General features: G+C 44.2%; 1 protein-coding gene across 3 annotated transcripts in view; it reads right to left on the reverse strand.

Annotated features, from left to right (window-relative positions):
* HYDIN (HYDIN axonemal central pair apparatus protein) overlaps nt 1–15744 on the reverse strand; it is a 385540-nt gene that overhangs the window by 101828 nt on the left and 267968 nt on the right. For all 3 annotated transcript variants that reach the window (XM_059150954.1, XM_059150956.1, XM_059150955.1), the window contains 6 exons: nt 15557–15706; nt 12646–12885; nt 7965–8133; nt 5166–5345; nt 4541–4711; nt 1818–1988 (listed from right to left, as the gene is read on the reverse strand). In XM_059150954.1, coding sequence (XP_059006937.1) covers nt 1818–1988; nt 4541–4711; nt 5166–5345; nt 7965–8133; nt 12646–12885; nt 15557–15706 — 1081 coding nt within the window. The remainder of the gene's footprint in view (nt 1–1817; nt 1989–4540; nt 4712–5165; nt 5346–7964; nt 8134–12645; nt 12886–15556; nt 15707–15744) is intronic.

Here is a 15744-nt window from a genome sequence, read left to right on the forward strand (position 1 = left end):
TATTTATTTATTTGACAGACAGAGATCACAAGTAGGCAGAGAGGCAGGCAGAGAGAGAGGAGAAAGCAGGCTCCCTGCTGAGCAGGGAGCCCGATGCGGGGCTCGATCCCAGGACCCTGGGATCATGACCTGAGCCGAAGGCAGAGGCTTTAACCTACTGAGCCACCCAGGCGCCACCAAACTTGCTTTTTTCTTATGAATTTTTTATTATAGAGCCAAGTACTCAGAAGGACAGAGAGAAAATTATTTTTCCTCCCTTACATTACTAAAAAGCTATTTCTGTTATCTCCCCGGCAAACACTCCTCTATTTCTCTAAGCATCCCATGCAGAGGTACTAAGAGGAGAGGACACGCCTGAAAGCCCCAGCCACTTTTATCAACAGGTTAGTAGACACGGTACACTATTACAGATGCTGGTTTGTGGGCATCTGGGTGGCTCAGTTGGTTAAGTGTCCGACTTTCAGTTTCAGCTCAGGTCATGATCTTGGGGTCGTGGGCTCGAGCCCTGCATTAGACTCCATGCTGGGTGTGGAACCTGCCTGTGATTCTCTCTCCCTCCCCCTCTGCCCTTCCCCCTGCTCTCTTTCTCTCTCAAAAAAAAAAAAGAAAGAAAGAAAGAAAGAAAGAAAATGGGGTGCCTGGGTGGCTCAGTGTGTTAAAGCCTCTGCCTTCAGCTCAAATCATGATCCCGGGGTCCTGGGATCAAACCCCGCATCAGGCTCTCTGCTCAGCAGGGAGCCTGCTTCCCTTCCTCTCTCTGCCTGCCTCTCTGCCTACTTGTGATCTCTGTCAAATAAATAAATAAAATCTTAAAAAAGAAAGAAAGAAAGAACTGACGTTATGCTGTTATGAATATTTATATAAAAGTGGTTCCGCTTGGAGCAGTCACTCTACTTCAGTATATTTTCACATTGTCCTGCCTTCTAGGTTCTTAGACAACCCGATGGAACTGGGATTCCCAACCTCTGGTATGTAGGCCACACCGGGCCTTATTACAGTGAGGTCCAAAACTCAATTGATTTTCCTTGCCAGTAAGCTTTCTTCTCCTCCCATGTTTCCTAGTTTGGTAAACAACATCGCTCTTCTCCTGGTTTCCTGACGTTGACTGCCTGGAATGTCGAGAGCCCTCCTTGGGGCGGCTGGCCCACGCCTGTTCATCCTCAGCATGTCCACTGCTCCCTTTATAAGACGTTACAAGGGCTGCTGCTTTTCCACAGTGACTCTCTGGCCGCTTCTCCCCGAGGGTGAAAACCACCTGACCCCTCTGTTCCTTCAAAATAAAACCCAAATTCATAATCCAGGCATCAAGGTCAACTATGATGGGCCTCCGCCCACTTCCCCACCTCTGACTGACTGTCAGCTTCTTGCTTTCTTGGGCTGGAATGTCCTTGTCTTCATCTTTGCCTGTCAACATTCACCTGCTCCTTCAAAGCTCATTTCCACTAAAACTTCCCGAGATCACGCTTGTTGGAACCCAGCCATCCCAAAGTTGCCCTCCTGTCATGTTCTTTCCCTCTACTCTGAACAAACCCCTGTCTGCTTGCCTTCCATGGGCCACCCTCAAAGGTGGAAGCTGCATCCTATGCATTGTCCTGTCCCCGGAAGTGCCAAGTGTGTACCTGTCCCTGGCAGCATGGAGAGATGCAGACACTTGGTGGAGAGAATCCCTCCTCGGGCTCTAAGCTGGCAGCATGCTTTAAGTCAGCCTTCAGCCAGGCGTGGGGGGAGAAGTTCAGTGTGGGACACAAGGACGATGGGAATTAGCAGCAGGGGTGCTGGGCACTTGAGCCCAGAAAGTCAGGGGAAATGGCTCTTACCAGACTCTTCTTCCTTCATGGACTGCTCTATGGCAGCCCTAATGCAGAGCTCCCGGGCCCGGATCCCCGGGATGTTGCTACCGTCGGAGATGGCTTCCAGCACGACAGAGTCAATGTTCAAGCAGGCTGCATTGTAGTATTTGGCCATGTTGACTGCAGTGGCTGATTTTCCTGCAAAAAAGTGTCAGGAGATTGAATTTCCTGGCTCTCAGCAGCTCAGTGTTCTAGACAGAAGAAGCTTCTAGAATGGAGACCGCTATAAAGTGATCTCTCCAAGTGCTTTGCCTTTAAGTCTTGAATATGGCCAGATGTGGCAGCTGAAAACAGAGGCAAGGCCAGAACCACATGGATTCTGGTTCTCATTCTACCACCAGTGAGCCGTGCACAGCGTGATGGCAACACGCAGCCTCTCTGAATTTTCTCCTCAGTTAAAAGGTGATTCATTCATGATCTTTAAAAATTTTGTAGCTCTAAGGGTTCCTGGTGGCTCAGTTGGTTAAACATCTGCCTTCAGCTCAGGTCATGATCTCCTGGTACTGGGATCTAGTCCCCTATCGGGATCCCTGCTCAGTGGGGAGTCTGCTTCTCCCTCTGCCCCTCCTCCCACTCTTGAGTACCCTCTCTTTCTGTCTCTCTCTCAAATAAATAAATAAAATATTAAAAGAATTTTTTTTTGTAGTTCTACTGTCTTTGATTCTAATGGGAAGATTTTTTGGTTTAAAGAGTAACTTGTGTGGATCTTTTCTCATTTCAAAATGTCTTCTCATTAAAAAGAAAGCAGAAAACACAAATAAACAGGAGAAAAGAAAAAAATATCCACAATTTGCTCAGCCAGAGATATGACAGTTAGCCTATGGCTACTAAGTATGCATGTACAACTCATGTATTTATATTTCTTACGAAAAAGAAACCTGCTCTGTGGTAGATTGAATAAAGACCCCTCCAAAAGATATCCACATCCAAATGCCCACAGCCTGTGGAAATGTTAACCTTAGGTGGTAAAGCTGCTTTGCAGTTGCAATTAAGTTAAGGATGCTGATACGGGAAATTATCCTCCCTTGTCTGGGTGGGCCCAGGGTAACCCCAAGGGTCCTTCTAGGAGACAAGCAGGAAAGCCGGTCCGAACAGGGGATATGATGGTGAAGCAAAGGAAGAGACACTGGAAGACACTACAATGCTGGTCCCCCCCCCCCCCCAAGATTTATTTATTTATTTGAGAGAAACAGAGAGAGATAGAACGAACATGAGCAGGGAAGGTGGAGGGAAAGGGAGAGAATCTCAAACAGACTCTCTGCTGAGCGCTGAGCCCAGTGTGAGGATGATCTCATGACCCTGAGATCAGGACCTGAGCTGAAATCGAGAGTCAGATGCTTAACCGACTGGGCCACCCAGGCGCCCCTATGATGCTGATTTTCAAGATGGAGGAAGGGGCCCTGAGCCAAGGAATGCAGGTGACATTTCTAGAAGCTACAAAAGACAAGGACATGGATTCTCTCCTATGTGCCTCCAGCGGGAATGCAGCCTTCCTGACACATTTTAGATTTCTGATCTTCAGAAAGGACATCAATTTATATTATTTCAACCTACTAAGTGTGTGGCTGCTTATCACAGCAGCAATAGGAAATTAAGACAGATTGCAAATCCTAAGGATGACATTTTTTTCTCACTTAAAATGATGTATTATGAATATCTTTCTATTCATTCAACATACTTCTACGGCACTTGGAAAAAACTGTGGTGATGAACACACAAAATTTACCATCGTGACCATGGGTACGTGTATGGGTAAGTTACATGTGGTGTAACTTACACCATTCACACTGTGGTGTGACCGTCACCACCATCGAACTCCAGCACTTTTTCCTCTTCCCACATGGAAACCCTGTAGCCACCACACAATAAGCCCCCTTCCTTCCCTCTCCCCAGTCCCTGGAAACCACCACTCTCCTTCCTGTTTCTACGGGTCTGACTCTTTTAAGTACTTTATATAAGTGGAATCATGCAGCAATTGTCTTTGGGTGATGGTTTCACTCGGTATAATGTCTAAGTGTTCATCCATGTTGCAGCAGGTGTCAGGATTTCCCTCCTTTTTGAGGCTGAGTAATAGCCTATTGGACCACATTTCGTGTTCCCATTCACCTGTCAATGGACAGTGGCGCTGTTTCTAGCTTTTGGCCATTGTGAATAACGCTGCTATGAACAAGGGTGCATGCGGCACTACTTTTAGTGGCAAATTAATTTACTCTACGGATGTACTGAGGCTTAAGTAACCAGTCTTCTGCACTGAATGCTTCAGTTGCTTTCAGTTTTTCATTAGGGCAAGCCATGCCGCAGCGCGCAGCCACGCTGTTCATCTTCGTCCGCGTCATTAAATATTTTCCCAAGATAAATTTATAGAAGGAATGTGGCCAGTTCAAAAGATTTGTACATATTTTCCCCTCTCTTTTTAAATGATTTCAGGTCTTGGATTTTTCTTTTATAGTTTAATGTTTTTAAATTATTGAAAGAATATAAGCTCAAACAAGTCAGAGACGTATTAATTAAACATAAGGGGTCCCTGCTCTTTCTCTAACCCTGTATCTCTGACGTTGGCAATTGAGTAGTTTGGGGATAGTCCTGTGGTATATAAATTTCAAATGGAAGAGTCTTTTATTGTCTCAGAAATTACATATGCGACCTTCACCATAAACCCCACAGGGGCAACCCTTCAGGGCCGTGCGTACCGGACAAGGGTGTCCCATGGATGATAATGGCGATGCCTTTCCTGTTCTTGGCTATGCGGCTTTCTGAGGAGATATCAATGCCCAGGTGGCGAGCGATCGCCTTGCTTACTGGGTTGTTCTCCACTTCTCCAACTTCTGTGGAGTGGCTGTCAATGCTCTGTAACTTGTCAGCTGCAAAGTAAAAATACACGTGTGTAAGTAAGTGCATGTGGACACGCCTGGGATTCACACGGTCAGTGGAAAGGGGAACAACTTTTCCTTTCTTCGACGCTTTTGTTTTACAAATCACCTGCTGCAAGTATTCTCACTCCCTCACATGGCAGTGACTTTTTTGGCTAATAGTTTGTCCACAACCGCTAGAGTTGAAATATACTCTCTGACTGTTAACTCTGTTTTGGGGGAATGTGCCCTGCTGAAAAAAAATGATACTAGACATGAGCTGAATTTGCAGCATGACAGGAAATGGCTGAATAAATATGAATGCATATTCATATGCAGAATTAACACCCAGCAGGGCTAGAAGGCTTGCGGGTGCATTGCCGGGAGAAAAGTAAAGAGGAACTGGACAGTCTTCTCAACTCTGCATAGGGAGAACTGTTACCAAAACATTAAAATGCTTGTTTACTTTGAAACATGATTTTTTCCAGGCTCTCCTCATCTTCCTCTTCATCTGGGTAGGTCTTGGACTCGGCCGTGGGAAGGTGCCGCTCTTCGAGGTTGGATGTGACCGAGATCCCTTGGCTCAGTGAGGTCCTCTTTGTACTGGCCGAGGTTCCCAGATCGGACGACAGCCCGTCTTCCTCTTCTGCCCGAGAGCCAAGGATGCAAACACACATGCAGAAGAGTTGGGAGGGGGACAGGGGCGATGGGGACACAAAATGAAAGAGAGATAAAGTGGAGAATCACTGACCCGGTCACCATCACCCTGGACTAACCAACCCCAAGAAATGAGAACGGCAATCGGTTGGCTATTAAGAACTTTCCCTGCCCAGAGTGTTTCTACATTTTAACATAAAAAAAAAAAAAAACCCACAAAAATTATACAGTTGTTTCAGGGAATTTGCAAAATTCAGAAGAGTAGGAATTAGAAAATTCATTGGCAAAAGAGACGGAAAGACAAAGAAATGGTGATTGCAACTGCAATTCATGATGCCAGAACAGGAGAGCTCCAAGTTCTCAGACTGTTCCTTTCTCCTTTTTTCAAAGCTGAACTTGGGATTATAGTGTATATCCCAATTGTAGCCTGTTTTCCCCTTTAACTTGTCATGAACATTTGTCCATGGCCTCGCTAAGAACATCTACCATTTTGCCTGCCCAGCGCCCTCCCCACTGGCACTATCTCACAATTCCAATGGGGGTTTTGGGCTGTGATTGCACAAAATGGTCCCCTCTCCCCCCGGGGTGGGGCCAAGACACTGCTCCTGGGAGGCGTGGGGCATTGACATCTAAGGCAGAGAGGTCGGAGCTCTCCTGTGACCGGCCTTGCTGGCCATGGCGTGGGAAGCAGGGAGGACAGTCTGCACATGAGAGCAGAGGGAGCAGAGGCTGAGAGAAGCCCTGGGGAAAAGCAGAGTATGCACCTGCCCGGTCCCCTCTGGCCCCCTAAGTCCCTGTTCTCCGCCACCTTTCAGTGGGCCAAATGAAAAAATGAACCTGTCACTGTACTGTTGTAAGGATGGGGACGAGAGTGACAGGGCCCTTCTCTGAGGTCCTGACGCCTTTGTACCTGGCAGCGCCTGCAGCTCTCTACCCCCGTGCCCCCGCCGCCCGCCTCCATGACAGTGGGTTTGAGTGTCAATATCTGTCCTCCCTCCTCCTTCCTGACCCTGGGGCTCTCAAACACAGGGTCTTGTTTTAGTGATCTGTTTACCACACTTCAGCTCCATTCTTGGAACATACATCACGGCAGCTTGTTATAGGCTTAATTGGTTCCCCTAAAATTCGTACATTGAAATCCTAATTCTCCAATACCTCAGAATGTGACTGTATTTAAAGTGGCAAATAACGTTAAAATGAGGTCATATGGGGGTCCTATTCCATCCATACTCCAGTATGACTGGTGGTCTTTAAAAGGAGATTTGAACAGACACCCAGAGGGAAGACCATGTCAACACCAGGGGAAGATGGCTATCTACAAGCCGAGGAAGGAGGTTCAGAAGAAAACAACCCTGCTGACACCTTGGTCTTAGACACTGAGCCTCCTGTAGTGTGAGAAAACAAACTTCTGTTGGTTAAGCCCCCAGTGTGTGGTCTCCATGATGGCACTTCTAGCATCTGAGTACCAATAGTGCTCAATGACATGACCAGGAGAGTGCAGGGAGAGGTCTTCTCTCATCTTTGTCCTAAAAGGGCAAACTAGTATTCTCTGATCAGCTTCCTTGAGAGGCAAGGTAAGCTCAAGGGTGGGACAAAATGGACTTTATTCAGCTCATTCATTTGCTCTCACAGCACATATTTATTGGGCACTAAGATGGGGAACGTGTGATCACTGCCTTTATGGGGATTTCTCATTTGGGGGGGCAGACGGGCACGAAGAAAACAATTACACACACGATGACTGTTACACAGAGAAAGAAAGCGAGTAACAGCTGGGAGCGCACATTTCCGGGATGAGCAGGGAAAGCAGGAAGGAGAAGCATGCATCATGCTACAGGTCATCCAGGAGCCTTGAAGGTCAAGTGCACACAAGGGAGCACCATGGGTGTATGATGGGGTAACTCAGGGACACTGGGCCAGGAAAGGTCACATTATAAGAGCACAGTCAAGCTTTATGATTGGGATTTGGCCTTGAGGACCATGGAGAGCCAACCTCTTCCTTGTGTGAACCCCCACTCCCTACCTCTTTTAGGGCACCAAGCTATACCCTGTGGGATGTGTTACTGCATCACTTGGGCTCACACAGAAGCTATGGAACACTGTGGTTACCACCACGGACTCTGGAGCCAGAGAGATCTGGGCTCGAATCCTGATTCTACCCCTTCAAACTGTGGACTTGGCCTGTCAGTGCTTTAGTTTCTCATCTCTATGTGTAAAGCCCTCAGCACGGGGCTGGGTATCTAGCACATGTTCTTCTATACCTATATCTGTTATTATTTAAATTAAATTTAATATATCCTGTATTATTGGTTTCAGAGGGAGAATTCAGTATTCATCAGTTGCATAGAACATCCAGTGCTCATTACTTCAAGTGCCTTCCTTAATGCCTGCACCCAATGTTTTGAGGTCTTAACTCCTCGCTAGACTCTACAGAGAGAACGTACCCCCGTCTCCACTTCCATGCAGCAGGGATGACAGGCCCATTCTGGGAGGGTTAGAAACAAAATCTGTGAGGCGCCTAGCACAGGCCTGGCTGGCTTTGTAGGACGCACGCCTCTGGGGCGCCAGGACGGGGGCTGAAGCTGGGTTCTTGGCACTGAGCTCTCACCGTTTTCCTGGACCAGACTCTCCAGATACTTGGCCTTCATCTGCTCTTCTTTCGACCGCTTCATCTCCTTAAAGTACTCGTACAGCTCTGGGGGCAGCTTGTCCCCCGGAATGCGGGGGGGCAGCAGCAGGGTGCTGTAGGAATCATAGCCTTTCAGCGTTCGTAAGATCTGCAAGAGAAGGAGGGCCACGGCTGTTGGCTGGCTGGAAGCTTCCTCCTGACAGCCCTCACAGGCTCTGCGGACCCACCTTGTAAGACCTTGGCTCCTGCCTGAGGCAGGGGTGTGTAGCATGGGCCTTCCGGGAGGTCTAAAAAGAAAGGCTTGGCCGGGAATCTGGGGATATAAGATCTTGAATTTTGCCCCATTTAAGCCTGGGCATTTCACATGTGGGAGAGGATTTTCCTCTTGTTTTATAAATAACACATACTGTTTTTTTCCCATTGACAAAAGTACAGAGCTCCATTATCCACTCCGAGGGACATGTTCTTGAAAAATCCTGTGGGGAGCAATGTTAGACGAGGAAGGCGGTTGTCTCATAAACAGATGATCCAGGGAAAAACTGGTAAAATGGTATTAAGTATGTGTATGCATGAATGTGTCAGGGGGGAGTGTGGGGTTAGGGAGGGAATGCGTTTTGGGGTTGTTACATGAAATATGGGATGTGCAGTTTAATCTGAATTACAGATAAACAATGAATAATTTTTTTAGTATAAAAATGTCCATGTAAAATATGTCCTATGTTTTTTATCTGAAATTCAAATTTAACTGTGTAACTTGTTTTTCTTTCTGCTAAATCTGGTAACCTTAGTGTGTATGTATATTTATAAGACACAGAACAATAGAGTTCTAGAAAGCATTCGCTTCCTATATGGCCTAATTTACGCGAAAACTCTGTTTTGTTGAGTAACCTTTCCTTCTCTAGGATCACTGTTTTTAGTTGTGTGAAAACCACTGTTAAGAAGCTCATTCTAAAATTTATGTGGAAGAATAAAGAGCTAAGAATAGTTGAAATGCCTGAAATTAACATAATCATGTATGTTAATTATACTTGAATATAAAACTGATAAGAAAGAAAGAAAGAAAGAAAGAAAGAAAGAAAGAAAGAAAGAAAGAGTGAGTGAGTTAGGGCACCTAGGTGGCTCAGGGGGTTAAGCATTTGCCTTCGGCTCAGGTCCTGATCTCAGGGTCCTGGGATCGAGCCCAGTGTTGGGCTCCTTGTGGAGCAGGGAGTCTGCTTCTCCCTCTCCCTCTCAGCACCCACCTCGGCTCATGCTTTCTCTTTCTTTCAAATAAATAAATAAAATCTTAAAATAAAAAGAGTGTTAAAACATTAATGAAGAAGAATAAAGAGAGAGGACTGCCCTACTAGATACAAGGACTTTTGAAGGTAGGGTAACAGTCAGTGTGGAAATGATATTGGGGTAGACCAGAGATCATATAGAAAAGAAGGCTTAGAATAGATCCATTCACATATGGCACTTTGATACAGGACAGAGCTGGCATGGCAGGTCAGTGGGGAAAGGAAAGAACATTCCAAAGACTAGGTGATGCAGACACACAAAGGCCTGGCCAGCTTGCTTCAGATGGGGCAATTCTGAAGAGCCGGCCCAGCTCTGGAGCTCCCTGTGGGGTCCACCGAGGTCTCTGCTATAATCCCATCACAGCTCACCTCTCTGACCAGGTCTGCTCGCCTTATTGTTTCCTGGTATTGCTCCGAGAGTGCTCCTTATGAAGCCTGCCGCATGTCTCAGGGCCTTTGCTTCGCCTTTCCCTTGAACCTGGCACAAAGCAGAGGATGTGGGGCCAACAGAAGCCACTGAGCACTTCATGAATACCTAATGAAAAGACTCCTGTCTACAGGGACAAATTCCCATTCTGAGAGAAACTTCTAGATGCAGAATCTAAATCAGGCAGAGCATAAACACTAGATGTAAAGAAGACAGAAGACAAACAGGTTGAGTTGGGGGATGGTCCCGAGGAAGCAGAACCATCTTAGCCAAGCCATTCCTAATTTCTGACCCACAGACAACATGAGATAACAAACGCTTCTTGTTTTAAGTTGCTAAGCTTGGGAGCAATCTGTTTTGCAGCCGTAGATAACGAATTAATATACAACAAAAAACCAAGCATCAGATTTCATGAGCAGCATAGGAGAAAACGATGAAGCAATGCATTTAAGATATTCAAGTACAAACCAAGCGAAAGGTATTGTATCCAACCAAAACTATCTTCAAGCATAAAGGCTGCAGGTGAATAGTTATACCAGGCATATACCAGCAAATAGCGCTCCTGTGAGCCCCTCCTGAGGAATCCAATGCAGACCACACAGAAGTGACTGGAGAAGTTTCATCACAAGGACTGGGGCTGAACACTGAACACACATAAACACAGAATTAAGACTAAGTGATAGAAAGTAGGTTCTGACATCCTAATGTTGTAAGCTCTGACATGACAGATACGATACAAGAAGCAAAACATGGAGTGAGTGCACGTGACATGATTACCCAGTAAGCATTAATTGAGAAGAATATCATTTTAAGTTAGAGGGTGGTGAGGAGAGAGAAAAAGAGATTAGTAGCTAATTTCATAACTGCTCACAGTAGGGAACTATGAAGCAGTCTCTAACAGGTAGAGTACTAAGGGTATTAGATAAAGGGATAGTTTATACATCCCAGCCTCAAGGTAGCGGAACAGGGTGGAGATGGTAAGAACAGACCCAGCTAGATCAGTGGAACAGAACAGAGATCCAAGTAGACCCAAGTGACCTGTCCAGTGACCTCTGGCAAAGGGGCAAATGCATTGCAATGAGCAAAGATAGTTTTTCCAACAAACCATGCCAGACCTGGACATTCGGATGCAAGAAGCACAAATCTAGATGGGTGGGACATCTTTTGCAAAGCTTAAAATGGATCAAAGGCCTAAATGAAACACATACGGCCATAAAACTCCTAGAATGTGCCTTCAAGAGAAAATCCAGATGACCCTGGGTGTGGTGACAACTTTTTAGAAACACACCAGAGGCAGAGTCCACAAAAATAATAATTGATGAGCTGGACTTTATTAAAATTAAAAACCTCTGCTCTGCAAAAGACAATGTCAAGGGAATGAAAAGACAAGTTATAGAATGGGAGAAAATATTTGCCAAAGATATGTCTGATAAACTTGTTATTCAAAATATGTCAAGCGCTCTTAAGCTGCAACAGAGAGAAAACAAACCACTGGATTAAAAAATGGGCCAAAGACCTTAACAGACACCTCGCCAAGGAAGACAGATAGATGGCAAATAAGCATATGAACAGATGCTCCACCTCAGAGGTCAGCAGAGAAATGCAAATCGAAACAAGGCAGGCTACATACCTATCAGAATGGCCCACACCCGAAACACTGACATCTACTGCCGATGAGAATGTGAAACAACTGGAACATTCACTCACTGCTGGTGGGAAAGCAAGATGGTCAACCACTTTGGAAGACTCTCTGGCAGTTTCTTACTAAAACTAAACATACTCTTAACGCACGATCCAGCAATTGTGCTACTTGGTACTTGTCCAAAGGAGATAAAAATTTATGTCCACACAAAAATCTGTACATGGATGTTGACGGCAGCTTTATTTATAATTGTCCAAACTGAGAAACCACCAAGAAGTCCTGCAGTAGGTCAGTGGATAAAAAAACTGCGATGTCCAGACCATGCAATATTATTTAGTATTAAAAAAAAGAGCTATCAAGCTATGGAGGAAACTTATATGTATATTAGTAAATGAAAGAAGCCCATCTGAAAAGGTATGCTGTATGACTGCAATTATATGACATTTTAGAAAAGGCCAAACTATGAGGGTAGTCAAAGGATCAATGGTTGCCGGGGGTTGGGAAGAGGGAGGGATGAGTAGGAGAACACAGAGGATTTTTAGGGCAGTGAAAATACTCTGTATGATACTGTAATGGTAGATACATGGTCATTAGACATTTGTCCAAACCCACAGAATGTACAACACCAAGAGTGAACTCAAACGTAAACTGTGCATTTTGGGTGATTATGATATATCAACGTAGATTCATCAATTGTAACAATTGTAACATGTCGGAGATGTTGATAATAAGAGGAAAGTATGTATGTGTGGGGGTCAGGGTTATATGGGAGATCTCTGTAACTTCCCCTCAATTTTGCTGTGAACTTAAAACTGCTCTAAAAAATTTTTTTAAAAAAGTACATGGAGGAACAATTGGAAAAAATGTAGCCCAGAACAAACAGAAAAAAAAAAAGTGGCAGATTTAAGCCCTAAAATTAATTTTATTAAATGTAAATGGTCTAAATATACCAATTAAAGACAGAGACTACCAGAATATATATATTTTTAAAAACCCAATTACATACTGTCAACAAGAAACTCACTTCAAATACAATGATTGCTGCTTACATTCTTTACAGTTTGAATTTTAACCATGAGCAATAATTAGTTTTTCAATTAGTTGTTTAAAATGTGTCATGAGATCACAAAGAAGCAACAAATTCTAATCACAGCAAGGGAAGGAGGTCAAGGAAGGCTACAAAGTGATATTTAAACTGACAAGGAAGTGGCAAAGGTCAGGAGGATGTTGTCCACATCAGGGAAAGTCACCAGTACAGGGTAGGGCTCAGCATGGGGAGGAAAATGAAATTTGGTTTTGGCCTCTGCTCACCTTCTCTTCTAAGAGATACTGCTGGTCAAATTCTAAGGAGTAAAACTCAATGGGAAAGCTGCAGGGATTCTTCACCACCACCTCACCCTCGTCTCCAGGTGCATAAGGCAGCAGAGGCCCCAGCTCCAGAACCGAAGGACTAAATTCCAATCGTGGCTCTAGACCTTGCCCCTGTGCCAGCAGCATAAGCTTCTGAGCACTCTGGGAAATCTGGAACACCAGGGTTTGGCTGTAGAATTTCTGGAAGACATAAAAACAGAATAAGCATCTTAACTTTGTTTTTTTGTCACATGCAATGTAAACCTGGAAACCAGGTGGGGACAAAACTGATGCTACTGACATTAAGAGAGGACATTTTTTTATGTAAAATTGCATGAGAACAATTTATAATTCTGCATTAATACTGGGTATCCAGCATGCCTGGCATTGTGCCAAGTGCTTCATCACTCATAGAAGGCCCCTTGGATGCCACACTCATCCTTCAGACTCTCCACTGTCTGTACCTCTGCTCTCATGTCATGGGCCCTGCTGCATGCAGGCAGGGCAGGGCAGAAGTACTGGGATTAACATCTTCTAGAAGCAATCCTCAACCAGTGACTAAGGAACTACCACTCAAACACCTCAGTTTCCTTGCTCCTGGGAAGGGGTAGTTCTGAAATGTGCATTTTGTCCATTTCCTCAGAGTATCCCAGTAGGATTATGTTCCAGTCTCCAAGGCAGCTGGCTCACTCGCACACCCTATTAGCTGCCTTCTCTTCCCCGACCACCTTTTACTTCTCCATCAGTGTTTCCTGCACTTCTCAGTTAATCTGCTTGCACTTGAATCCTTGTCTCCAAGTCTGTTTCTGGTAGATTCTGAATGAACATATTTCTGTTATTTGAAAATACAGTTAAGCGGCGGGTCAGGGATGGTCAGGGGGGCATTCAGTTTATCAGATATAATTACAGTCTGAATACCAATTGATAGGGATAGCAACTATCCTAATCTTGTTTTACTAGGAAACCTATTAAAAATGTGGATCCAAAGGCCCATCCCTAGAGATCCTGACTTGACAGGGAGAGGGAAAGACTGGGAAATCCGCATTTTTAACCACATGCCCAGGTCATTCTGATATAGTTAAGCTCATGACTTGGGTTTGGAGAGCTTCACAATTTGAAGAGTTTCTAAGAATCTTAGCTCAAGAAGGAAAAATCAGATGGATAGAATGTGGATGGACATAGATTCACACCCACAAAATATTGTTGGAGATAATAAGAAAATGAATTATTGGCTAAAAGGTTTTTTTATGTAACTATGGACTTAGCACCTTTTGATCCAAACTTCTATATTTTGATTGCTTTTTATGGAAATATTTCTAAGACATTTTATTCATTTCCTTGTTTTCTAACGGAGTATTCTGAACATCTGGTATAACATCTGTGATTTCTCCTGTGGTGCCGATGCTGAAGGAGACAGAGATGTGGACTGTGTGAGTTGCAAGGCTAATCAATTTCTTGCATATTGCCAATAAATTGCTCTCCCACTTGGTGGAAACACTTTATTAACTTTGACCCGTTCTAACTCAATGTTTATGGAGCACCTGAATAGATCTATTTTTTAAAATTTATTTACTGATATGTCCCTCTTTTAGTTAAGTACCACAAATCTTGGCAACCCTGATAATAAAACCCCTAAAAGTCTTAAGACTCTAAGAATGACAAACATATTAATTCTCTTTTCTTTTCAAAGACAGGGTTGGGGAGATTTTGATAATGAAAGAAGCAGGGGTTTTATTTTAGAATCAGATATGAAGTCACTCGCTTTTCTTCTTTCTCTCTGTAGACTCTACAGCATTTCTTCAAAGCATTTCCATTACCAGGAAAATGGGCGTTAACTGTAGGCGTTCTATAAAACCTACATCGATTTTCTTCTTTTAAAAGAATAAATGAGAGAAAGCCATCTCACTAATGCCTTCAGCTTTGAGCACAAGTCTTTACAGGGTAACCCCTTGAGATCCTCTCTGGCTGGAGGATTTTATTTTTACTCTGTTTCTTTGCTAGGAGTAGCTTTGTGTTAATGGTATTCAAAAAAGAAATGCCTACAAGGCCCAGGGAGTACATCCACCGGGAAGTACTTCTTATTATTCCAACGACCAATGATAATAGTAAATAGTTATTGAGATACTTACTATGTAGAGAGCCTTTTGCTGTGCGTTTTATTCATATTAATTCATTTAATCTTCAAAATAACCCTAGGAAGTAGGTATGGCCGGTTGATACTGTCTTAACTGAAACCCTACAAGCGAGCAGCTTTCAAATTCAGATTTTTAAAAGGTAAACATAATGTACAGACTCTCTGTTATATAATATCCTCCACGGGGGCTGGGGAGGTCCCCTAAAAATCAGACACTAATATTTCCACAGTTGCAATGTTTGAGTCCATAAACTAAGTTGATAAATAAAGGTTAAGTAGTCTCCTGTCAGTTCAGATGAGGTTTCTTCCACCAAATGAGTTTGGGTCTGAAACTTATGAAATTTTTCCCCCTGGTTTCCAGAGCTTATTGGATTTTAGAATTGCAATAGGGGATTTTTGACATGTGATATTATTTTTCATTTTATCTATGAGCAGACTGAGGTTTAGAGGCGAAGAGATTACTCAAAGCCGCACAGCCTCCAAGTGCAGAAGCAGAAGGCCACTCACCCAGGTCTGCCGATAAAAGCTGACATGCTAGATAGATCCGATTCTGGAGTTGGTGCTCTTAACTACCGGGTCACATGGCTCCTACATGAAGCAAGTACTTAATGTCCTTATCACAATGCCAAAGCCAAGGTCACTCAGATTCCCTGGACACCAGCCTCAACAAGTGGGCCTTGGAGGAAAGCTCAAAAAACCCCAAAAGTCTGAATGGGACCACATTTCTTTAAAGCTTACCTCTTCTTTAGGCATGAATTTCACTTGCACATTGGACCTCTCCCCAGGATCCAAGACCCCAGACATGGGCTGGATCTCAAAGATGCGTGTCTTTGGCTTTAATTCAGCATGGAGTTTCCGTCTTAAGTATTTTGGCATGTGTTTCTCCAGCTGGTTAACAGATATTAGACAATTAGATCATCTACTAT

The sequence above is a fragment of the Mustela lutreola genome, chromosome 16 (genome assembly GCF_030435805.1).
Source record: "Mustela lutreola isolate mMusLut2 chromosome 16, mMusLut2.pri, whole genome shotgun sequence".
Classification (NCBI taxonomy): domain Eukaryota; kingdom Metazoa; phylum Chordata; class Mammalia; order Carnivora; family Mustelidae; genus Mustela; species Mustela lutreola.